Below are 25,082 nucleotides of genomic sequence, written 5' to 3'. Positions count from 1 at the left end.
GCCGTGAGAGCGAGATACTCTTGGTAGCTTGTCCAAGAGGGATGGAAAAATCGAACCTGGGTCAGCCGTGTGCAAGGCAAATGCCCTATCCACTGTGCTATATTTGTATAAGTGTAAATGTACTGTCTAGATACAAGTCTTGAATTCAGATATTTATACTTCATTCATTGCTTTTACTTTCAATCCTTAGACCAGTGTCTAGCATATAGTATTTAACTGATATTTATTAAATAAATAGAAAAATTATATAACTGAGGTAATTATTCATAGTTTTCTTTTTCATCTGGGGATCCAAAATTAGGAACTGCTATGAACTTATTGATGATGTATATATTGTATCTTGGACAACCACTAAGGACAAAATAGTTAGCAAATATTCTTCCTGAATGTTGTACACATTCTATATTGGACTTTATTCCCTCTGCCCCTCTAACACTTCTTCCTCCAAATGACACACATCTAGTATTACCTGTCTCTGCATCACAGCAATGCTGATGCCTAAGATCTGCAAACCACCAATGACATGTCCTTCCTTACCCTGTATTGGTTCACCATCATCAATCCTGGAAAAATTTAACTTTGAAATGTATTTTGAATTTGTCCACATTTCTTCTTACTACATCCAAGCAGTTTCACTTAATTCAGAATTCTTTCCTCCTCTGTTTCATTTTCTCAAGAGAGCTATCAGAGTTGTCTGTTTAAAACAGTATATGTGGTGGTCATCTGCTTCTTTCTTAAAACTCTTTGATGACTGTATATTGATCCTATGAGAAAGTTAAAATCATCTCTCCATCTTGAACATTGCAATCACTGTGATTTAGTCACAGTGACCTTAATACTTCTTAAGGTCTTAATTCTTAATATTTCTTGTACTCACCATTCTCCTACCTACCTATAATATTTAATTCTTTTAGATTGGTTATACTTTTATTCTGTTGCCTTGCTTTTTAATTCTTTCTTACCTCTGTCATCAACTTTTTCTTCAGGTGTCATTTTAAATGTCACTTCTAGAAAATGCTTTGTAATCTTAAAAAGTCTGTCTTCCCCTTTCTTTTTCTAGTGTCTGTCACATTGGAAAATAAATATAGGTGCAATTGTATATTTCCTTTTCCAAATTATAAACTCCCCAAACAAGAAAAAGGTCTGCTTGCTATAGTATCAGATATGCAATAGACACAAATGTTTTTGGTTTGAAAAACTACACTAATGGATAAAAATTATGATGTTAAAAGAGATTGTAAAACATACAAAACTCAAAACATCTCAATCATGCCATTTTCAAAACCTCAAATTTTCGCAATTGAATTCAAAACCATTTTATATGAAAACTGTCATATTAAAAATTTTAAAATTCAAAACCTTTTTATCTTTCCTAATTATCCAGTATTTAAGAGACTGCATCAAGTGAATTTTCCTGCTTCCAAAAAAGCAGATTAGCAGCTTAAAGATAAAAATTTTTATCCTCAAAATATTCAGAAGAATGTGATCGAGTGTATGAAGGTAGATAGTTTCTTGCCTAAAAGAAGTCCCAGGTTTTGTGTGGGAGTGGGAGGGTGAACTCCCTGACAGTGTGCTGGGCGGCTGAGGGTCACTCCCAGCAGTATTCAACCAATTGAACCAGAAGATTTAGTGCTTTAGCTCAGTAATGCCCAGGCATCACCAGATCCCCACCCAGCCATGCTTGGGAGCCTCCTGGGCTCCGTCTAGGTGGTATGGGGGCAACAGATATTGAACTCAGGACCATGGGCAAGCAAGGCATGCTTCTTGAGCTCGCTCTGTGACCCGAAGTCCAGGTGTTTTGAGAGGATGGTATGCCGAGGAGCCTGTACCCCTTTGGAATTATAATCTGGACCCCATGCTCATGGTAGATCCGGAGACATTGCTTTGCATCATAAAGGGGCTCCAGGCATGATCCTTACCCCTATGTTGCATCTAGAACTCTTCTTTTTCTCCCCCCACTTCATTTTCCTCTTTCCATGCCATTGCTTCTGTGACATAGAGGTATTAATTCATGTGACTGATATGACATGTTATCACATATTTAGCAATTTAAACAATAGCTTATCATAAGTGTGGGTTACCAGGCTTATTTCTTTGTTCTAAGACCCACACACTGAAGTCAAGGTACGGCTGGTCTTTACCTCTTATCAGAAGCTCTGGGAGAATTCTCTAGCTCTGTAGGTCGTTGGTTTCTCTTCAGTACCTGTACAAGTGATAAAAATGCCTAGACTCTAGAGCAAGTAGCACTGTAGCACTGTTGTGCTGTTGTTCATCGATTTGCTCAAGCAGGCATTAGTAACATCTCCATTATGAGACTTGTTACTGTTTTTGGCATAATGAATACACCACAGGAGCTTGCCAGGCTCTGCCGTTCGGGCAGGATACTCTCAATAGCTTGCCGGGCTCTCCGAGAGGGACGGAGGAATCAAACCCGGGTCAGCCTCATGCAAGGCAAATGCCCTGCCTGCTGTGCTATCGCTCCAGTCCAGAACAAGTAGAAACTTTGGAATTTTCATACTGAATTAAAGAGTACAGAAGAGGTCATATTTGAGGTATGAAAGTAAAACATAAGGCAGTGACCAGTATCCTCAACTGTTATAAGACTTGTGAAAGAGGGTGTTATCAGTATTTCTAACATCTTTTCCTTTAAACATTATTTTTAGTACTAGTAGTTCCATTCCCCTGGTGCCTCGCACATTTACCATAGACAGCCCTTCAGTGCCCTGTATCTCAGCCTGGCAGACAGCAGCTGTGATAGGTCACTAAGTCTTTGATACTTTTATGTTTCTAGTTGCTCAAGGGCTGCCTCTTTATTGATGTTTTGTTTTAGTTTGATTTTTTTTTCTTTAATCCTATTTCTTTTGAAAGCCTAAGGGGTTGAATACTATTCTCTGGATAATTGTGGGGTTGTGAAAGCAACATATGAAGCTTTTTTTTTTTTAAGTTTCGAAACAGGTCTAATAGCACAACAGACAGCAATTTTTCTCTCTAGACTAAGTAGGAGACTGAGGTGAGTGGATAGGGGTACGAAACACGGACTTGTGTAAGCATTGCATACAAATGTCCAGAAATAATGTGAGTGTCATATTATTTCTTGGACCCAACTTGCCAAAACAAAAAAACTGGACATTAATCATTTTAATATTAAAATGTAATACTTTATTGAAATGATTTTGTTTTTCAGACAGAAATACTTGCCTTTTGTTTAAGCTTACATTTTAAGGTTAAATTTGTCTTAAGATTATATGATGTTTCTTATAGGTATTGACAAAGCAGTGTGTATGCATAACATTTTTCTTGGGCGAGGATCTATTCACATTTGGTAGTTCTCAGGCCATTGCTCAGGAGCTCCGGAGGCTGAACCCAAGCCTCCTGCATGCGAAGTGTGTACTACAGCCTATTGAACCGTCTTTCCAGCCCCTTGTGTATTTAACTTCTGAAAAATATTTATTTGTATTTTTAGGTATGCATAATATATGTTTTATAATATAAATTTAGAAGATTTATTTAAAATTAGTTATCTCACTCTTAATAGTTCATTTTACGTACCACCTACCTGTTTATTAAACATATTTTTAACCACTTATATTAATATATTCCTATTACACTAAATTCTGTGTTGACATATTTCATGTAGTGTTATAAATATCCATATCTTCTAAATAATTTCACTTTTGTAATCATTTTAATGGTTAAATCATGTTCTGTGTAGATGTACTACAATTTATTACATTATTGCTGAACTTCATTACTTCAAATATTTACTATAAATCTGTGAAAGTGAGTACATTACATGTTTACTTTTTTTCCTCAGTTCATCATTTGTCTTTGGATCATATTTTAAAATAGTGATTAGTGTTATTTGCTTAGTATATGATATCTGTACATGAAAAGTGATTTCTAGAAGTTTACTAGTTTCCCATGAAGCCAGTAACCTAAGTAAACCCAACTTTGTCACATTTCCCCAATTACCAGTGATAGTGATATAGTCACATTTTACTTAGTCACTAATAATATTTGCAAAGCAAAGAATTACGCTTTTAAAGTTTACTAGATCCTTAACTGAAAGATTTTTCTCCAACTTTTCTAGCATTAGAAAAAAATGACCCAAGTCATGAAATTGAAAGGTTTGCATCATTTTAAGCAGATAATTTAGGTAGTAAAAACTAACCTAAGTACAAATGAATTGGTACTGAACTGTGCTGAAAATCACACACACACACACACACACACACACACACACACACACACACGGTTTTCAGATGCTCAGGGCTTACTTCTAGCTCTGACCTCAGGAAATCACTCCTGGCAGACTGGGGAAACCATAATATGGGATACCAGGCACCAAACCTGGGATGCATTTATACAAGGAAAACACCTTACCTGCTATATGAACACTCTGACCCTTGAATCATCATATATTTGCACATATAAGAATTTTGAAGGTAATACTCATATATTATCTAGTCAACTAAACAATGTATAAAGATTAGACTCCGGCTTGTGGCTTAGTTGTAGACTGCTGTCTTGTGTAAGGCCACAAGTGCCTTAACCTGTGCTGCCTTTGTTGCACACAAGTACAGCCTCCAGCACATCAAGACCAAGTGTGCAAATCTCCAGTCAATATTATACCCAAGTGCACTGAATTGTCAAAAAATGGGGGGTGGGTAAGAGGGGGCAGAGTTAAAACTGCTAAGGAGTGATCTAAAAAAGAAACAGATACATAAAAATAGATAAAATTAGTTTTTCTCAATGCTGAAAGTAAATGCATATTTTCATTGCTGACAGTGGTGGAGGTCAAATTTTTACTGAAAGTGAAAATAGTAAAAACAAAAAAGTTTACATGTAATGTTACACAAATTTATAATAAAGTATAGGAAGTGGAAGGAGGAGATAGAATAAGATTAAGTCAACTTTATTCACAGGAATATGTAAACTACAGTTTGTATTTAATACCTTTATATTTTAAGATAAAGAAGAATTTCTCTAATTTTAAAGGGCTTTTCACTCCCTGCATATTAGAGGACTTTCTAGCTAACCAGTGGAAAAACCTTTAAATAAACTATAACAAAGTTTTAAAATAAATGGAAGTGAGATGGTTTAGCATATGAACACAAATAAAAGGGAAGCTGAGTTTGTAATATTAATTTTAGACAAAATAGATTCAAGGCTGTGATTAAACTTGAAAAACAAAGTCACTAAATAAAAGATGGAATCCATAATAAAGATATAGAGGTTATCAAAACAATGAATTCAGAATGAAAATATGTCAGAAAATATTGATACAAGCACAAGGAGAAATAGATAAACAATAGTTGTAGGGTATTATATTTATATTAGAAATATCAAAGGGACAAAATAGTGTGAAGCTATTGGAGAGATAAAATTTAGATCAAGAAAATGGACATTTTATTAAGTGTTGTGCAAAAAAACAAATTGATCATTAGTTAAACCACAAAAAAAACCTTTTCAAAATTCTTAGCTTTGTAAATTTGTATGGTACATCTTATATGGAGACAATTAGGAAGACTTAAAAATTAAAAAGAGTTAAAAATTGCAAAGGAGTGATCTAAAAATGAAACATACATAAAACTAGATAAAATTTGAATTTTTGTCAATGTTGAAAGTAAGTGCTTATTTTCAATGCTGAAGAGTGTGGAGTTCATAAATTCAATAACTCCCTGCCCTGCCTTTTCCTATTTGTTCCTTTCTTTAATTCTTCACATTTCTAATAACTATAGAATCATTTTATTTCCTTTGTTATCTTCATAATTTTGCATAGATTTAAAATATTTTTCATATTCCACCAAATATAGACTTGATGTCTTGATACCCTGATTGTATAATTAGATAACTGGTTGCTAACATCCTTAGCAAGGTAAAGTTATTTAATGTGTTAAATGCGGATAAAAGCTAATAAATTTTCTTTAGTAATAAATTGATTGATTACATCCTATTCTTGAACAAAATTTTGGTGTATCTGTTATTTTTTAAATTTCTATTTATTTATTTATTATTAATGAATCACCATGAGGTACAGTTACATACTTACAAACTTTCATGTTTGCAGTTCAGTCATACAATGTGTCTGTTATTTTTAAACTTCCATAGGGAAGTATCTTTTTTTCCCCTGAGGCCACTATTGGTAATAACAAGTTAAAATAGGAACACTTTTTCATATTTTATTTCATTGATTCTTGATTCTTTATTAGCTTACAATTTCAAATCATGGATAATTTATTTTGATACTGTATTTAAATTAGCAACTTAAGCATTTTGAGAAATATACTCTTTTAGAGTATTTAAGGTACCATTTAGCATACCTGTTTACTGTCACTTATTGTAGTGTTGGTTGTCAGAACTTATTAATGATCAGTACTCTGAACTAAATGGTTCCCTGAAGTTTGAGTCAGTCCAGTACAATAAACAGGAAATTATCGATACCTTTAAGTAAAATCCAGAAGAATGGATAGATAATTCAAAAATGTGGTCCATAGGGGTGGAGCAATAGTACAGGGATAATGGTGTTTGCCTTGCATGTGGCCACCCCAGGTTCAATCCCTGGCATCCCATTGGACCCCTGAGCACTACCAGGAGTAATTCCTGCGTGCAGAGCCTGGAGTAAACCCTGAAGATCACTGGGTATGACTCAAAAGGCAAAATTTAAAAAATTTAAAAATTTAAAAAAGCATTCCATAAAGTGAAGTTTTCAAATGAACAAGATTAATGGTTAACAAATGCTTTAAGTAAGTCTAGAAATTACTATCACACCAGAGAACAAAATCATCATGCTGGACACTATAAATCATCCAAACGTAAAACTTTTTTTATAAGACAAATACTCTTATTCCCAGAGTATTATTAAGAAGGAAAAATTTCCATCAAATTCTTGTACTCTGTGAGCATTCAAACTGGAAGAATTTGGTACATCTTGAAACGGAGGAAAGGCAAACTAGTCAAGGTATAAGAGACCTATTAATTTGTTTTTTGTTTTGTTTGGGGGCCACACCCAGAAGTGCTCATGGGTTACTCCTGTCCCTGCACTCAGGAATCACTTCTGGAGGGCTTGGGGGACCATATGAAATTACAGGGATTGAACCCAGGTGGAATCTATTTAAATCAATGTGGGGTCAGAGAGATGGTACGGGGCAAGGCATGTGCCAGCCCCAGCACTTGAGCAGTGGGCAGCTGGGCAGCATGGCCTCTGGGCTCTTGCACTGAGCTCAGTTGACTGAGAATATCTGAAAGCAGCTTCTGGACCTTCTGAGCACTGCTTGCAAACCCTTTCCCCAGGAGAGGAAAGAATTGCTACAATGTATTATGGTTGAAATGATTACTTCCTATTCAGAAACTTTTCAAAAGATGTCTTGTAATTTGTTTTTATTACTTATTGCCCCCACTCACACCTAAGTGTCCAGGACCCTCCAGCACTGTTCCTCTGGCACCTCAGTTTACCTCTTCATTCCTCCAGCCCCTTCCCTCCATTGATTGGTGATCTGGGATTTATAATCCAAGGCCATGGGTTGTCTGTACACCACAGAAGAGAGAGGTCATCTGTTTTTTATCCTTGTTTAAGTCTCCCAAATCATATATTTCACTTTTAAATAATAGTTGAAACCCCCATAGAAAACATGTAATAATAAACAACTAGTGAGGAAAGCTAGTATATCATATACCAGTATATGATGTAATACTTCTCAATAACAAAATTAATAAAGGAGCCAGTGATGGTCCATATCATTACTGTCTGAATTTTAGTTTATAGGCGAATGAACATTTTTTTCTTTAAGTAGGCAAATGCTTCTTCTATGTACATTATATGAAGCTAGGATTAAGGGAGTTACAGTATCTTTGAACTGTACTAAGAAGTTGCAGCTATTCTGTTATGTTTTGTACACATTTCTAAAACATGTGAGTATGGTCTACTAACTTACCTCTTTTTTTCATGTCTTTTTATTGAAATACAAAGTTGTATTTTGCAGTTAATTAAAACAATGATTACATACTCTGTCTAGCTGTTAGTATTAACAACATGTTCCATAAGACAGTGAATGACCAGATCAAATCTGTTTTCCTACACTGACTGTAATCATATATATTTAAACTCATGAGGGATAAATGTTTGCTGGTAAATTGTTATTTTATTTTAACATTACATATTGAAATTTTACACAAGCTTTGTGAAAATGAAGAAAAGCAATTTGCCTTTCATTTTTGAAAACATGTTGACATATAAGGTGAAATAGAATAATGTCTGGGTAATTGTAGTTATCTATTAATATACGATATGAAAAAATGCATGTTTTGCTTAAAATATAACAGATTAACTCCTTATCTTAATATTTACTTATTTTTATTTATCCTATTATATTTTATGACTTGTCACATATTTAAATTTTGGTACTTGACGGTGAGCAACATTTAGCTAACTACTTTCAAATGTAGATTTATTCAGAAAAATACTAAAATTCTTGATACAGAATAAGCATGTTTTGTACTTTTTGATCAATTCATATACTAGGAGACATACTGCAAAACTACAGAGATAATATATTTTCTAATAGAATAGTAATGCATTGTTGACTACACAGATATATTGATGAGGATAATATAGCAAATATAGTACCAAAATTGATTTTAAGTTCTTGTCTTAGTAGAATTGTTGGTTTCCTACAAGCCAGCCTTGGTTCCTTCTTGATGATTCTTAGTATCTATAAAATATTTATTCAAGTTGAAGGATAAAATCCATGGTTGTAGAATAGTTGTATTACTGCTTTATGTGAGAATTAAATTGAAAATCTTGATTACATACTCTAACCCAATTTTTTTTCTTACTCCTAGTTCATGAATCTTGGGATTCCGTGAAATAATTTACAAGTAGATTTTGATAGCTTCATCCAACTTTTTTTAACATTCTCTTTATTTAATAGTAATCTATAAATTTAAATCTTTCCTCTTATACACTTCTTCAATTATTCTTTCCTCTTCACTACCTTATTTTTGCTACTTGTTATATTTTGGCTACCATTGCAGTATATTAGAAAGTGAATAATGTCAGTATGGCTCACATTATATTTAGGCACAGAAAGCATAATCTAGGAAAGATTCCCAATTCCTATAACAATCACCATTTTCAAACTTCATATCTTTGTATTTACTTGTGATTGATGCCGTCGTGTCAGATATCTGTGTCTTAAAGCATTTACTTAGACTTTTATCTTTCTGTCATATTATCATTTTTAGCATAAATACATAATTTAAATTAACAGTATCATTAAAACTCTGCAATTACAAAAAAAAGTTTGAAGAGACCTGTTCCACCAAATAGCCAGTCAAATACCAAATTACATATTGTATCTTAGTTTACCTCTGGAGTGGAGAAAACTACCAGCAGTTGTTCCCGTTCTTGAAAGCTTCCCTTCCTACAATCAATTATCGTTAGTCTTTGGTTTTTGTGCCTTCTCTGTAATGATATAGGTTTGTTTCTCCTTTATTCTTTGCAGAGTGCTGCAGCAGCTCCCAGTCCAGTGCTAGGAAACATTCCCCCAGGAGATGGCATGCCAGTAGGTCCTGTACCTCCAGGGTTCTTTCAGGTACTCAGAGAAACTCTGACTAGGAATGTTAAGGCATAGGAACTCCTTGTGGTTGTTGAACTTGATTTTTAGTTATACAGGAGAATGACTACTTTAATACTTAAGATAAATGCTGTGCAGCCAACTCTTGATTATTGAGACAGATTTTCTAATAACTCTCGTTAGCTCTTCCCTCCTATGTCTTATTTGTTATCAAATTTTATTCATTTATTTATTTTTGCCATATCATTATTCAATCAAGAAACAGAACCAGCTGAAATACAAAAATTAGCCCATCTAGTTTAATGAGGTAGAGATTTGGTGAGACGAGAGGCTCTGGAATGATGTGGAATTTAAGAATCCGGTTACTCATTTTTTCACAGGATAAAGATAATCAAGATTTGGCTGTACTTTCAAATTATGGCTAAATCACAACCTTTTAATTTAGAAATATTATAAATTATATGAAATATTTTGAGGATCATCTGTGTGGCTTTTAATCTGGGATTTTTACTAATAGAACATTTTGAAATCAAATTTTTAAAAAGATGTTATGATTTTAAAACTTCAGTAAGATTCTTATTTTAGATTTGAAATGTTTATGATACTGCTTGAAATACAATTTGTCACTTTTTAATTTTATGGTAATCCACACTTTATATTTGATTATTTTCTAACCAATACCAACATAAATTCTAAAAGATTTTTTAGTACCCACTGAGAAAGTTTGGAGGGATTTAGGAGTTAAGACTTAGAATTGGTTGGCATAACAGGAATAAATGAAATATGCTGTATTGTTAATGGCTTAAAATAGGTACCGTTATACTATCCTGTTACTCAAGTGTTTCAAATCCTTGATGATATTTTCAAGTTTTGATAATGACTTATTAGCTAATCTATCCCATTAGTAGATATACCAGTGTATTTACAATTGTTAAAATGGAAAATAAAATGAAAAGAAATATTTCGATGTATATCAATTGAATTGAACGGTTTTAGTTATAACCTCACATCAGCTCTGAAATGTAAGGCTCATTAGGACAATATTAAGTGAACCTGTTTGTTTAACTATTCTCTTTCAACACCTAAGTGGTCTGGAACACTCAAAAGCCTTCAAGAGCTCATATTCTGTTGTGGGAAGTGTTTTCTATAATCTCATAACATGTTATAACTTTTGATTATCAAAGTCATGATTTAATATAGAAATAATAATAGCTGGGGCCAGAGTGATAGTAAAGCAGGTAGGTCACTTACCTTGCATGCAGCTGACTTAAGTTCTATTCCCAACACCACAAATGATACCCTGAGCACCACCAAGTGTGGTCCCAAACTAAAACTAAAATAAAAGAAAGAAAAACAAAACAATTAATAGCTAATAATAACTAATTGCTTTCTGTATGCCATGTTTTATTCTGGATGCTTTTAATATATATAAACTCTTAATCCTCAGAATAATCATAGGTATGAAGTGTATATGGCATTATTGTTCCCACTGTACAGATTAAGTAACCAAGGCATTGATAAATAAAATGTCAGAAAATGCTTTTTAAGTTCACAGTTGACCATTACTTGTGAAATATTTCTAGATCATTTTAGTTTCTTCTTTATGCTTTTATTTCTCTTTCTAAAGATAGATTGGAGCTAGGGATTAAACCAAAAATTTATCTACTTAGAAAGGCTAGTATAAGCTAAGTGGCCCTTTTTTAAAAGGATGTGTAGTAGGATGGAATTTAACTACCTCTGAGAATTAAACAAAGATGTATAAACCCATGTATTTTCACATTTATGGCATGAGTCATTTCTCTCTGTCTTTGACCTGAGTCTTGGTAAGAATAGTAAGTAGGACAGATAGCTTTAATTATTCCAATTTGATAAATATTTTTATTACTATTAGATACAAGGTACTTTGGTAAGCCTCTAAAACTATTGCATATAGTTACTGTCACTATCATCCCGTTGCTCATCGATTTGCTTGAGCGGGCACCAGTAATGTCTCCATCGTGAGACTTGTTGTTATTGTTTTTGGCATATCGAATATGCCATGGATAGCTTGCCAGGCTCTGCAGTGCAGGCAAGATAACTCTTGGTAGCTTGCCCGGCTCTCTGAGAGGGGCAGAGTAATCAAATCTGAGTTGGCCACGTGCAAGGCGAATGCCCTACCCACTGCACTATCACTCTAGCCTTTGCATATAGTAAAGCTCATTATTTTTCCAGCCAGACATTAAAAATACAAAATAAAAAACTATAATATAGTAAGATATTGCTGTGCCAGCAAAGTTCTGTTGTAACCTAAGAAAGCTATTAAATCTGGGAAAATTGAAGTGAAGGGTGGTTTGGAAAAAAGTTTCCAGGGAAAACAAGCGAAGAAATGATGTTCCAGAAAGTAAGAATGGTATAATGTGGCAGCATCAAAATATGTAGAGATGTTCAGAGTAGTACATACCCAAATTACAGGGAGTACAAGCGGGGGTTCCTGGCAATGATGTTGAAAAGATGAGCTCTGGCACATTGACAAGGATTGTATAGTGCGCTGTCAAGAACTTGGGGGTTCAGTAGGAGTTGTCAGGGACCTTTAAGAAGGGAAATGACCAGACTCTGAGTTATAAAGTGGATTCAGACTTTGTCAGGCACCTTTGAAATACAAAACCCAGCCATCCAAAAAACTTACTTATGGTGAATGAGAGACTGCAAAACCAATGAGAGTATAGAAAGAAAATTACTATATTAAATTAGTAGAATGTACTCTTAGAGCAAATCAGGCCACTAAATCCAATCATGCTAGGGACACTGTCAGGAAAATTTTAGCAAAATAGTAACTGAAATTCAAATTGGCATTTATGTTAAGAATTAGGCAAAGGAAGCAAAGAGAGGAAAAGACATTCCAAAAGAAAAAAATGTAAAATGACCTAGAGAATAAAATAAAAACAAAAATGAATGGAGTTTGCTTAGCTGAAAGGAGAGTAGCAGGTAGTGAGGCTCTAAGAAGGGTTGATTGAGTCTGAGCTTGGTGCCAGAAAGAGAGTGTGTGGCATAGTGCCTTCCACGCAGTGGACCCTTGTTCCAGTCTCCACACTACAGCTAGCCCAAAAGCTCCACCAGAGGTTATTCTTGAGCATAGAGGCAGAAATTGCTGCTAGCTCCTAAGCACCACTGGGTGTGACCCAGCCTATCAAATATTTTCATAAAATAGCATAGAAATTGGGCTGGGGGGACTGGAAAGATAGTACAGTTGGAAGGAACTTTCTTTTGTATGCAGCCAGTTGAGGTTCAATCCCCAGCACCTATATGGTCCCTGAATACCAGAGAAAGGAAGAGAGGGAAGGAGAAAGTAGAGGAAGGAAAGAAGGGAGGTGGGAAGGAGGAAAGAAGGAACGAGAATGTACATTCCTGCAGAGAATGCAGGATAATTCTGGCAATAATGTTTGTTATCAGTGATTAGTTACTAGGGGGAAAAAAAGAGTAGCTGCTTACTGTGATAGAAATAAGGTTAAATGATCATAATTAGTGTCCAAACCCCACTTTATAAACCAGCTCCAAAGAAATACTACCCTCCAAGTTATTCAAATTTGGAGAAACTCTGAAAGGCTATCATTTTCAGAGTCCGGAGACTCTGATGGCCAAGATCAGGTATAATCCTGATCATTCATTTGGTGCAAGGCAGGGAAGATTGGTAGCAACTGAAAAGGAGCTAGGTTTCTTTCTAGTTGGTAGGATGACTGACTGGAATAAACTCAAGACTTCCCCAAAGTCAGAAAATCTCAGAATTCAGAGTATCCTTAGTTCAAAACAAACATGTGCTAACCAGTTTCCCCAGTCTCTTAGTTTGGTGCCAGTAGTAAAAATCCTAGAAGGTGATTGCCCCCCATTGCCTTTGACCTTTAGAGGATGAGAATAATTTGAAATCACAATTCTTGTGGTGAAGCTTACTTAAGAATAGTTGGAACTGGACCAGACGGGGTAAAATTTGAGCCTATCAGAGTTTTAATTAATAAGTGAACATAAAGAATTCACATGTAAAGCACTGGTTTTAGGTATTTTTTTTTTGGCTTTTGGACTGCACCTATTGGGGCTCTAGGGTTATTCCTGACTGCACTCAGGGATCCCTCCTGGTGGTCTCAGGAGACCATATGGGGGGCCTGGAATGCCAAGGATCGAACCCGGGTTGGCCATGTGCAAGGCAAACCCCTATCCACTGCACTATCTCTCTAGCCTGGTTTTAAATATTTCTAAGTTCTATTCACTGTATGACTAAACTGTAAAAAGCACATTGAAATCATTCTATGCAGTAAACAAACACTCCCTCTTTACATTGCAAAACAAACCCTCTCTTTTTCAGACTTAAATATATTAATTCCTAACAACTGCTTTGAATAATTATAATTTAAGCTCTGAAATAAATAATTATGATTAATACCTCACACATTTAATAAGTCCATCCTAGAAGACTAGATTAATTACTTTCTTCTGTGACAGGTATTAATATTGTTCATACTTAAACTTTGGCATTTTTATTGTTCTGGGACCGCTTCTGTTGTTGAGCAGGAGACCATTAAGTAAGATCAATGGAAAAAAGTTGGACATGCAAAAAGTGGAATCAATCTGTACAGTAAAGCCATTTAAAGTAATATTCATTTACTTGGAGTCTTATCAGTGGAATAATTTTTTGTACAGAGCCCTGTAAGTTCTTAAAGTGACCTCCTGCGGAAGAAGTAAAGGACTTGAGTGCAGCTTTCCCAAATTGGAAGGTCTTGTTCCCGGATTTAGAGGGATCCCAAGAGAAGTAGCAAACACTTTAATGAGAGTTTGGAAGTTTTAGTGGAAGAAAAAAACCAACATCCTTGTGTGATACCAAGTCTGTACTCTTTCCTAATTCTGTGCGAGAGTACCATTCAAAACTCTCAATGTTAGGGCCTAAGACATAGGCCCAAGGTAAGGTGCTTGGCTTCCTCTGAGCCAGCCCTGGTTTAAGTTAGGGCACTGCGGATGATGAGTCTGATCCAAGGGGGCCTCTGCGCAGAGATATGACCAGGTGTGACGCTCCCCATAAAAGCTTCATGGTAAGCTAAGAAATTTGAATCATATATTTTAAAAAAACAAACTGCTGTATAGCTGTTCTCATAATTTTCTTAGAAAAAGACAGGCAATATTTGATTCCTTCAGTTGAAATTGAAAATAAGCAGTATTTTCTACAAATATAGTTCTTCCCACTTACATATAAAAAATAACATACAGAAAGAAAAATAAAATATTCCTGTGATTTTAAAATAACTGCTTTTAGTTCTGTTCATGAACATATCTAATTTTACAGGTTTTAGAAATTAATAAATGGTTCTTGTGAATTTACTAGGACTTATACTACATTAAAGAGCAGATCTTTCATATTACAATCAAAAATGCTGAGGGACAGAGAAATGCATTTTATTTCTTCCTTTATTCTCTTCACTATAAGAAAATGTTTGAGGGGAAAAGATGCATCTTATTTTTTATGACTTCATTAAACATATCCATATATTTTCTACTAAAGGACAATATGATCATTTTAGTAGGTGTGATTTTCATTTTAACTTACATGAGCTATACTTGTAAATAGCTATATTTTAACTCTGTGGACTTTTATTCTCTTTATTTATTAGGTTTTATTTTATTGTGTTCTAGTCACTGAATTGTTCTATTTTCTTAACTGAAACCATAGAAAACTAAGAAAATCTTGATGTTGAGTTGCAAATTTAAGGCATAGGCATGGATAAGATTCTAAATACTTATTGAAGATAAAGTATAGCAAGTGATTTAGTTTCACACGAAGGTAGCCGTCCATATTTTAAAATGGAGTTGATGGAAACTCTGATACTGTGGGAAATGCATTGCAGCAAGTTTGTAAGTCACATCACAGGCCGAATGTCAGCAATGGTAAAGCTGCTTTGCCATCTAGTGGTGGTTTGCTGATGTCTCTGTGAAAGGGATATTTTCTGAGGGTTCTATTTTTAGCAAGACTGCACTGTAGCAAGCTGACCTAATGCTTTGACATAATAATAATGCAATAAAAAGAAATCTCTTCTTTACTCCGTGGGATTGTTACTGGCTAGAAGAATTTCAGTATATGACTTTCATAAAGAAACAAAATTGAATCAAAAATGATAAAAATTATTTGATCTAACCCTTGAAACTAAAAAGGAATAATAAGAAGAAATGTTTTTATGAGTCCTGGTCAAGTATTTTTAGAGGCAGATATTTACTTAATGTATATCTTAAGACCAGTCCTATATTTTGAATATGCCTTCATAGCTAAGTGAAACATTTGATTATCAATAGTACCAGTTTTACATTATTTTTACATATTGTTAACTACTGTACATGCTTGATCAGTTCCTTCCTATTATCTATCCTTTGTGTTGTCTTTAACTCCTAATTATTTGCTTTCCCCTTACCCTCTTGACACGGCTGTTTTAGCATTTAGTCTCTAAGCCACGAGAAAGCCCTCTGTTCCTCTCTCCAGAAATCGTAGGTAACATCTTTGATCCTAGATAATGAACAAAAAATCAGCTAGTATATAATTTCCTAGTTTAAATAAGCTACTGGTTGAAATCTCAAGTGGAAGGGACTTACTAAGATATAAAATCTAGCATCAATAAGCACATATATGAAGTTTAAAACTTCGAGCATTAAAATTGGTATTTCTCAGCACTAAATAGACTAGGATTTAAAGAATTGGAGATGGGAAAGATTGCTTATTTATCAAAGCTCAAGAAATAAGAATTAAGTGTAATTTTCTTAAAAATGTAATTTTGACTCTCTGAGAAAAGAAATTCTGAATGTTGAAAATGGAACAAGTCTTTCTCGAATATAAAGATAAAAGCAGTTAAAAATATAAAGGTTCCCTGACAGCTGCTGGCTTTGATAGTGCTTTCTTTCTGGCAACTGTAGTAATAGTTTCTAGCCTCAACTATTAGAATAAATTAAAGCTGCTCCGCTTGAATATCTAAATAAGCTTTTTTTTTAAAAAAAAAAACGCGTGGAGTTCATGCCCAATTCAATCAGCTTAATCAATGGCTGAATAAATAGCAGTACTCCTACAAAAAAAAAAAAAGGAAAAAAGATTGTAGTTTCAAAAACTAAAACCCCTGTAATGGTGATTAGTTGGACAGAAAACAGAAGAAGGGAGTGTTTGGCATTCAGTCTTTATTTGGGTTTGTCCCTTTGGAATTGAATGAATCTATTACCTATTAACAAATAAACTATTTTGTTTTTTGTCAAAATGATTATCTAGGAAAAAGTTAACCCGCCATCCTAGATCAGTATCAGTTTTCCCTTTTACGATCAAGCTGCTTCTGCAAGTTCAAGTTGTCAAGATGTTTATCATTTGATAGTTGTATCTGTGATAAGAGCTTATCTATTTTTCTGATTATTTGAAATTCCAATTTTATTCTTTGCAATTATTTTATTGAAAAATTTTCCCAAATTGCTGTAGTTTTTATTAAAGTCTCTTGAAGGAAAAATATACAACAAATTGCAAATATAAAAAGGCAATTTATAATACAAATAAATTTTTTTATTTAAAATTGATGCCAGAGCAATAGATACAGTGAGTGAGGTATTTGCCTGGCATGTGGCTGACCCAGGTTTAATTCCTGGCACCCTATATGTTTCCTGAGCCCACCAGGAGTGATCCCTGAGTGTGGAGCCAGGAGTAAGTCCTGGACACCATTGGAGATGGCCCCAAAGCCAAACTAATAATAATAATAACAACAACAACAGTAGAATGGTTATAACAGTATAGTAACAGAAGCAGTATCACTATTCTTTGGGGAGTTAGAGTTAAGACTGAAGAACAGGTTATTGAGTATATCACAAAATCCTAGTTAACACTGGAATAGGCTTGTCTTAAAGATGCTTTCAGCTTTTTTAAAAGTATCTTATAACTAGCTGAGGTTCAGAAATTATGTATTATATTCTACAATTTTACCAATATACAGCCAGATAGCAAATATATTTAGATTTAAAGGTTAGTGTTTTTTTTTTACAAAAAAAGGTTACAATTTCTCTGTAAAATAATAAGCATGATGGCTGCTCTGGTCTTAACTTATTTAGAAAAACAGGTGTTGGACCAGATATAGCCCATGTAACAGAAATTGCCCAGGAAAAAGTTAACCTGGCCTGCTATTCTATAAGAATCTGGTCACCGGATTGCCTAAAAGACATCCAAAGAGTGGGCCGAGGAGATAGTTTACAGGGCTGTAGCAGATGCTTTGCATGTTAAAGCCCCTGCATTGATCTCTGATATACATGGTCCCCTGAGTACTATCTAAGCACAGTCGTGTATGGTCCCACATCAACAAGAAGATGAAGAAATTAAGTAAGGACTAAGAACAGTGTTTCTCCAGCTATGGTTTCTGCACTACAGACAGGAGTCCTTAGAATCATCCAGCTCCTAGTATATCATAATGTGAGGGTGGGATAGAAATCTTCTGTCGTTGTTGTTTTGCTTTGTTTTTAACAGATGAGTCTTCCAAACTAAAAATTGAGAATCACTGCCTCAGGTTGCTGATGTTATTCAGTAACAAATATATATTGTCTCTCCCACCCCTCCCACACTCATACATGCTAGAGTTAATGCACTGAACAAGATAAATAGAACTCCTTGCCAACACAGAACATAGTGTCTACTAAGGGAGTAGTTAGTAAACAAAATGATTATTTTTAAATGTAGGACATGTTAGATAGTGATAAAGGATACAAATGAAACAGAAATGGAAAATAGCAGAAGTTTTGGGCAGGATGATCAGAGGGGGGACCACTGAGAAGATGTCATTTGAGTAATGACATCTGAAAGATGTAGAGAAACAAGCCATACATCTGGAGGAAGAGGTCTAGACTGAGGGACAAGTATGTGTAAAGCCCTAAGTTCAAATTATAACTGATTGCTTCCAGCAATAGCTAGGTCTGGGTAGCTGAAGAAGAGGGTCAGCTATGGATATTGATTAGCTATAAAGTCATAGATAATCTAAAGCTTAGTCAACAGGAAGAATGAAGGTGGCATTTACTAATGTAGTAAAGCTTCAAGGTCTGAGGACAAATTATCAGCAACTTAATTTTGAACTCACCAGGATTAATATTAAATATTTAAGAGATGTTGACTAGGCATCAGTCTGAAGTTTTTTAATTGAGACTTGGGCTGAAGTTATAACTTTGTGAATTAGTAGTATATGGATAATACATACAGGTATGAGTATAGAAAAACAAGCTCTCCAGTGATGGTAAGAAGGCAGAAACATGAGGAAACTGAGCAAGGAAAAAGAAGAAACAGTCCAGGAGAAAGGTAGAGTTTTATGTAGTTATCCTGAAATCCAAATGAAAAGTTACAAGGAGAGAAATGATTATCCTTAATGCTGCAGATAATTCAAACTTCTTGAGGACTGACAAATAAACAGGGAGGTCATTGGTGTTTTCATCAGTCCAGTGTCATTGGCATGGTGAGGGTAATAAACCTTACAAAAGTGGATTCAGAGTAAACTAGGAAGAGAGAAGTGGGATGCAATGAGTCTGACCAACTCTTTCTGGAGTTTGGCTCAAAAGTAAGAAAGAAAATGAGGCACAGTGAGAGGAAAAAGTGGATGAGGCTAAAGGAAGACTGCCAACAATGACACTGGCTTTATAACGCTGGCTTTATAAGGTGCTCAAAGCTGCGGGGAGACAAAGGGTTTCTATTGCCACCTGTGGGAGGACAGTGTAAGCTATTGATCCACCATTCAGGTCTAGCTATGAGTGTAAGGTATACTCGCCCAGAAATAGAGTATTCTGGTTTTTTTTTTTTTTTGGTTTTTGGGTCACACCCGGCGATGCACAGGGGTTACTCCTGGCTCTTCACTCAGGAATTACCCCTGGCGGTGCTCAGGGGACCATATGGGATGCTGGGATTAGAACCCGGGTCTGCTGCGTGCAAGGCAAACGCCCTACCCACTGTGCTATCGCTCCAGCCCCCAGAAATAGAGTATTCTGATACACACATTCGTGCACAGTAAGATGTTTATAAAGGAAGAGTAAAATTGGATTAATTGCTTTGGATATCTCTCTACACATGTGAATGCATCCTGCTTTGTCATTTTTATATTTCATAAAAGATCACCGATCTGACATATGCCTTTGATATCAGTAAATATTTCTGTTTGTCATAAAATTTATTGTGTACATGGGTGTCTATTAAGACACATGTTTCAAAATGCATGTTTTAAACTGGGGATGAAGAAAAATGTTTGCAAACTGAATCCTTCATCTTGCTTTTCTACCTTTTGATATTATTTAAATTAGTAAAATACTTCCAAAACAGACTATTAGGTGGGTGTACCAGAAGTCTCCGTTAAAATCTCTTGTAGAAAAAAATACAAAATCTAGATATAAATTGAGTGATTTTAAGTATAATATTCAATGTTTATAATAAGTAACCAAGTAAATATGAAGGTTTCATTTCATTTCTAGAGAAATTAAAATTATATGTAATATGTTATTGGTATCAAAAGACCAAGTCCACAGGCCCGTTTGTTTTTCCTAAAAGATATATTTATAGTTGCATGCAAATTTGAAAAGACTGCAACTTAATCAGTAGAAACTTTCCTAGGATTTCAAAATATCAACAGGATAAGAACAAAGTAGGATGTTTATTGCAATCACGCATGTAGGTAAATTAAAGTGCTTATCTCCCATATTCTCATCTGAACAAGTCTACCTGGATATAAAACGGGAAGAAGAAAGAGGGGAATACTTTACATTCTACAATGAAAAGTTATGAGTAACTTAAAAAAATCATTTTAGCTATTGATTGAGCCATTCTAATAACTCTATACTAATTATAAATCAGATTTTATTTCCACCCCCATTGCATTATGTTTGTGATACACATGTGTGAGTTGATGTCATGTAATGATTTTAGACAAGTCAGGGGAGGCAGGACAGAGGAAGATTCAGGTTATGAAGGATGCCAGCCACTTGTCTCATGGGCACGAAACCAATGTGTGTCTGTATTTGTAAATATAAATGGACCTAATGATGAAGTTTTTAATAAAATGTTATTCAAGCTCTTATAGTTATTAACTAGTAGATTGCAGAGTCTTCATTCACAATCCACATGCCCATTGCCACACATTTATATCTAATATAAGATGAAGACGGGAGAAAGTCTCATCTTGTAAAGGCCCATAATGTAAATGAGCAGTTTGGGTGCTTAAGCTAAATCATATCAAAAGAATCAGCCTGCTTATCACTTTGTGCTGAATTGAATTAGCCTAGCCAAAATAACATCTAGGAAGCTGGATCTGTTAATACTTCACAGATATTCCACAAGAGTTATTTTAATTAAGTGTTGATGATAGTAGAATGTCTCGATGTATGGGAGATAAAATACGTGTTTATGCTTATCAGAAGAATATGTCAGCACAAGTGTGTCATTTTGTGGGCTAAATTAGCTCACTACTAGTTGGAATTAAAATGCGTTAATCAAGAGGATCTCATCCACTGGTGTGTCAATAATGTCTGATGGAGGTTTCATGAAAAACAAAAAAGAAACCAAATTAAGTTATGAATTATAAAGTGACTTTGACAAAATTCATCTGATTATGATTTATGCTTCATTACTTTTCTATAGAAAAACCCATAAAGCTTCTCATGGAATTATAAAAAATTGAAAATTGAGGGCCGGAAGATTGCTCAAAGGGCTGGAACATAAGGATGAGCGAGGCCCTGGGGTCAGTCCCTGGCACTGCATGGTCCTCTGAGAACTGTGAAGCCTGGCCCTGGTGGGCCCCAGCACCACCAAGCCCAAGCAGCACCACAGTGCAGGCCAGCACACTGAAACATCAGGCCCACATAACCAGGCAGAGTATCACTGGGGGTGACCTCCAGGTCTCGGAATACTGACTGGGGGCACCGCCCTCTAGCATTAAAGTTACATGAGCATTCTTATGAGAAAAGATGTCTAAAATGGAATGCAAAGTCAACGCTAATAATTCTTCTAAGTAATCTCATTATTCCTTATTATTGGTGGCACATGACTTCAAGAAAGTGAACACATTTAAGAAAAAGAGATTATGTGGTAGTAAAATAGAGAATAGAAATCTGTGTAGATAAATGATGGACAGAAAATAACATTATTTGGGTCCAGAGAGATAATATAGCCTATAAGGCATTTGCCTTGCACCCGGCCAACTAGATTCAATCCCTGGCAGCCCATTTGTTCCTCTGAGCACTGCCAGGAGTAATTCCTGAGTGCAGAGCCAGGAATAAACTCTGAGAATTGCCGGATGTGGCCCAACCCCCTTCCCGCCCACAAAAATAAAATGTAAAATCTGGTCTTTTCTAGCACTGTATAAATAAATAATGTTACTTCATTTATAATTTTCTAAAATTATGTTTGGGGTAGGAGGTAGGAGAGAGCTCCAAGGGCAGATGCAAGACCCCGAGTCTGAGCATTACTGGATCTGGTCCTAAAGGCCTTCAGTCACCACCAGATGTGGTCCTGCAGGCCCCAGCACTGCACCTCAGGGGTCAACATTAAACAGTCCAGTCCAGCCCAATTGTCCAAGTATCACGAGGAATGGACCAGGAACCCCACAAGGCTCCCCTTCCAAAATAAATGAAACAAAATTATGTTTTGAATAAGTTTTCCCTTAAAAGATTCTAGAACAATTCATCATGTAACTCTTATATACTATAGCTTCCTAAGTAATACATAAAAAATCAATTAAATTCATCTAAACCAATATCAACATAGGACTAAAAAGGCAAATATATATTTATTTTTATGCCATTAGTTGAATTACTGAAGACAGCACAGACACTATGTGAGAAATTAACTGCTAATTTTAATTATTAGCAATTCTTCTGGTTTATCCGTGCATCCTAGAAAAATTACTAAGTTACCACATTTCAGTCCCAAATTGTACATAGATTAACTTGATATGCCCTTTTATACCAAAGGGTTGTTACTAAATACTGTTCCATGAAATGGCTTAAGACTCATTATCTTCAATCTGGATATCCTTGAAATAGTAAGAAACAACAAGAAGCAGTGGGATAGAATAAAAGGCCTATCAGTCATCATTGTCACTGTCACTATCATCCCATTGCTCATCGATTTGCTCAAGCGGGCACCAGTAATATCTCCATTGTGAGACTTGTTGTTACTGTTTTTGACATATCGAATATGCCACGGGTAGCTTGCCAGGCTCTGCCATGCGGGCGAGATACTCTCGGTAGCTTGCCGGACTCTCTGAGAGGGACGGAGGAATCAAACCCGGGTCGGCCGCATGCAAGGTAAATGCCCTACCCGCTGTGCTATGGCTCCAGTATAATCAGAAAAATTATACATTGTCTTATTTGTTATTGATAAGGATATGTTCTTATTACCTTCTTAGAAAGATGCAGTTTATCCTGTTTAAGCAATCAGAATTTGCCCCTCCACATGCATATTACATTTCCTATCTAGACAATGAGATACATTCTGCTAATACTGGGACTTTACAATATCGATAAATACTGCCTATTTTTAATTTTTTTTTATTGAATCACCATGAGATACAGTTACAAAGCCTCTGTGGCAGACCATTTATTTCCCCCATACTCTCTCACTACTTTGGGACATTATGGTTTGCAATACAGATACTGAGAGGCTATCACGTTTGGTCCTTTATCTACTTTCAGCACACATCTCCCATCCCGAACAATTCCTCCATCACTGACTTAGTGATACCCTCTCTGTTCCAGCTGCCTTCTCCCCCAGCTCATGAGGCAGGTTTTCAACTATGGGACTGTATTCCTGGCCCTTGAGTCTACTGTCCTTGGGTATCAATACTGCCTATTTTTAACAAGACACACAATAGGTGAGGTTATATTCTACACAAGTGAAGCACATTTATTAACATCTTTTGCTGATTTCTAAAGTCTTCCTTCAATGTTGTTCCTTCTGTGAGTAAATAGTGGAACCAAACAGTGGTGCTTTTCATAGTTGAGAGTTAGTAGCAAGTGTAAAGAATACTCTAGGTAAATGGTTGCATGCTTACTGGGAGCCTAGAAGGAAGTGCCAAGAATGAAGTGTGTGTACCTGCTATTACTCTATACAAGCACTACTGTAGCAGGATGAAATAGCAGTAAGAGAAATAAAATGTTAGTTATGAAATTTGGCTGTTTAAACTATAATAAAAAAGTTAAAACATTTAAAGAAGGTCAGAGAGATAATCTAGAGGTTAAGGCACTTGCCTCCCATGCTGTTGATTTCAGTTTGATCCCTGACACCATGCATACTCTCCCCAGCACTACCAAGAGTGATCTCTGAGCACAGAGCCAAGAGTATGTCTGAGCACTGCCAGGTATGGCTGAACAGCTACCTCCCAAATTTCACCTTTGATTCCTCTTGAAAAAAAAGGAGGTTGATGTAGTAAACTGAGAACAGAAAACATTTCTGTTTATCAAAATATCATATTCAAATAAAATTGGGTTTTATTTTAATTTAAAATTGAGTCAACTTTTAATTGTGTAGTATGAAACTTGTGAAATAGTAATTTTTTGTTGTCATTTTTAAGTGAGAGTTTACTAGGTAAGTCATAGGTATTTCAGCCATTTCAGGTTATTTCCTGAGTATTACAAGCAAATTGCAGATGAATTACTGTGTTCTAGAAGAAGTTCAGTGATTCTGGAACTTGAGAGATAGTACAGGAGTTAAAGCACTCATCTTGCATTTAGTGAACCCCTGTTCATTTCCCAGCACTGCATGGTCCCCCGAGCATCATAGGATACAGCCCTGGAAGCCACCAAGAACCACACACTCGGTGTGATCCTGGAGGCCACTGGACACCAGTGGTTTCAGGGATAATCCCTCACACCATGAGCTTCCAAATAGCATTGCATCCTCAGGCCCACACAGGGAACTGCTTGATGGAGGATTTGTGGAAAGGACCCCACAGCCTCCTGAGCACTCTTGGGAGCCACCACCAAATTCATAGATTCTTCCTACTACATTAATCGTATATAATGATGTATTTTTCAGGACAATTGCCTAATTGGAAGACACATCTCTGAGTTATAAATTTTTATGTGTCAACGGTTCTAAATGTTTTTCTACCCTAAATTAGTGCTGTTTTTTCTTCTATCTGTTCTAAGTTATTCTCATTTAGTATATTTTTAAAAAATGCCTGAGTGATTGGCATTTTAAAGAAACTTTTAAGAATGGTTTAAAATTTTCTTTATTCTCAGTTCTTAAAGGCAAAATTTAAAGTTTCTAAAACCATGTTGAAATACTTTAAATGCTAGAAGGTGCTTCTTATGTTGCTACACCAATTTTAAGGATTCTAAGAAATACCAGTTTCATTTTGTGGATTAATTACCTTGACATTAAGGTAATTACATGCTTTGGTATGGCTTTGTTTTCTTTTCTCTGAAGTGGGTTGTCTTCATCTCTAGGCACATATTATATTGCAGTGTTCTAAATTCTCTATGATCGTGGTAGGAATAAAGTGTAAAGGAAGTGAA

At 35.4% G+C, this 25,082-nt stretch overlaps 1 protein-coding gene across 4 annotated transcripts in view; it reads left to right on the top strand.

Annotated features, from left to right (window-relative positions):
* SSBP2 (single stranded DNA binding protein 2) overlaps positions 1-25,082 on the top strand; it is a 299,691-nt gene that overhangs the window by 196,645 nt on the left and 77,964 nt on the right. For 2 of the 4 annotated variants that reach the window (XM_004613159.2, XM_004613160.3), the window contains exon 5: positions 9,504-9,593. The exons of the other annotated variants lie outside the window; for them this stretch is intronic. In XM_004613159.2, coding sequence (XP_004613216.1) covers positions 9,504-9,593 — 90 coding nt within the window. The remainder of the gene's footprint in view (positions 1-9,503; positions 9,594-25,082) is intronic. 4 annotated transcript variants of the gene reach the window in all.

The sequence above is a fragment of the Sorex araneus genome, chromosome 1, assembly GCF_027595985.1.
Source record: "Sorex araneus isolate mSorAra2 chromosome 1, mSorAra2.pri, whole genome shotgun sequence".
Classification (NCBI taxonomy): Eukaryota; Metazoa; Chordata; class Mammalia; order Eulipotyphla; family Soricidae; genus Sorex; species Sorex araneus.
The sequence above is the reverse complement of the archived record's forward strand: the minus strand, read 5'-3'. Positions and strand labels throughout refer to the sequence as shown.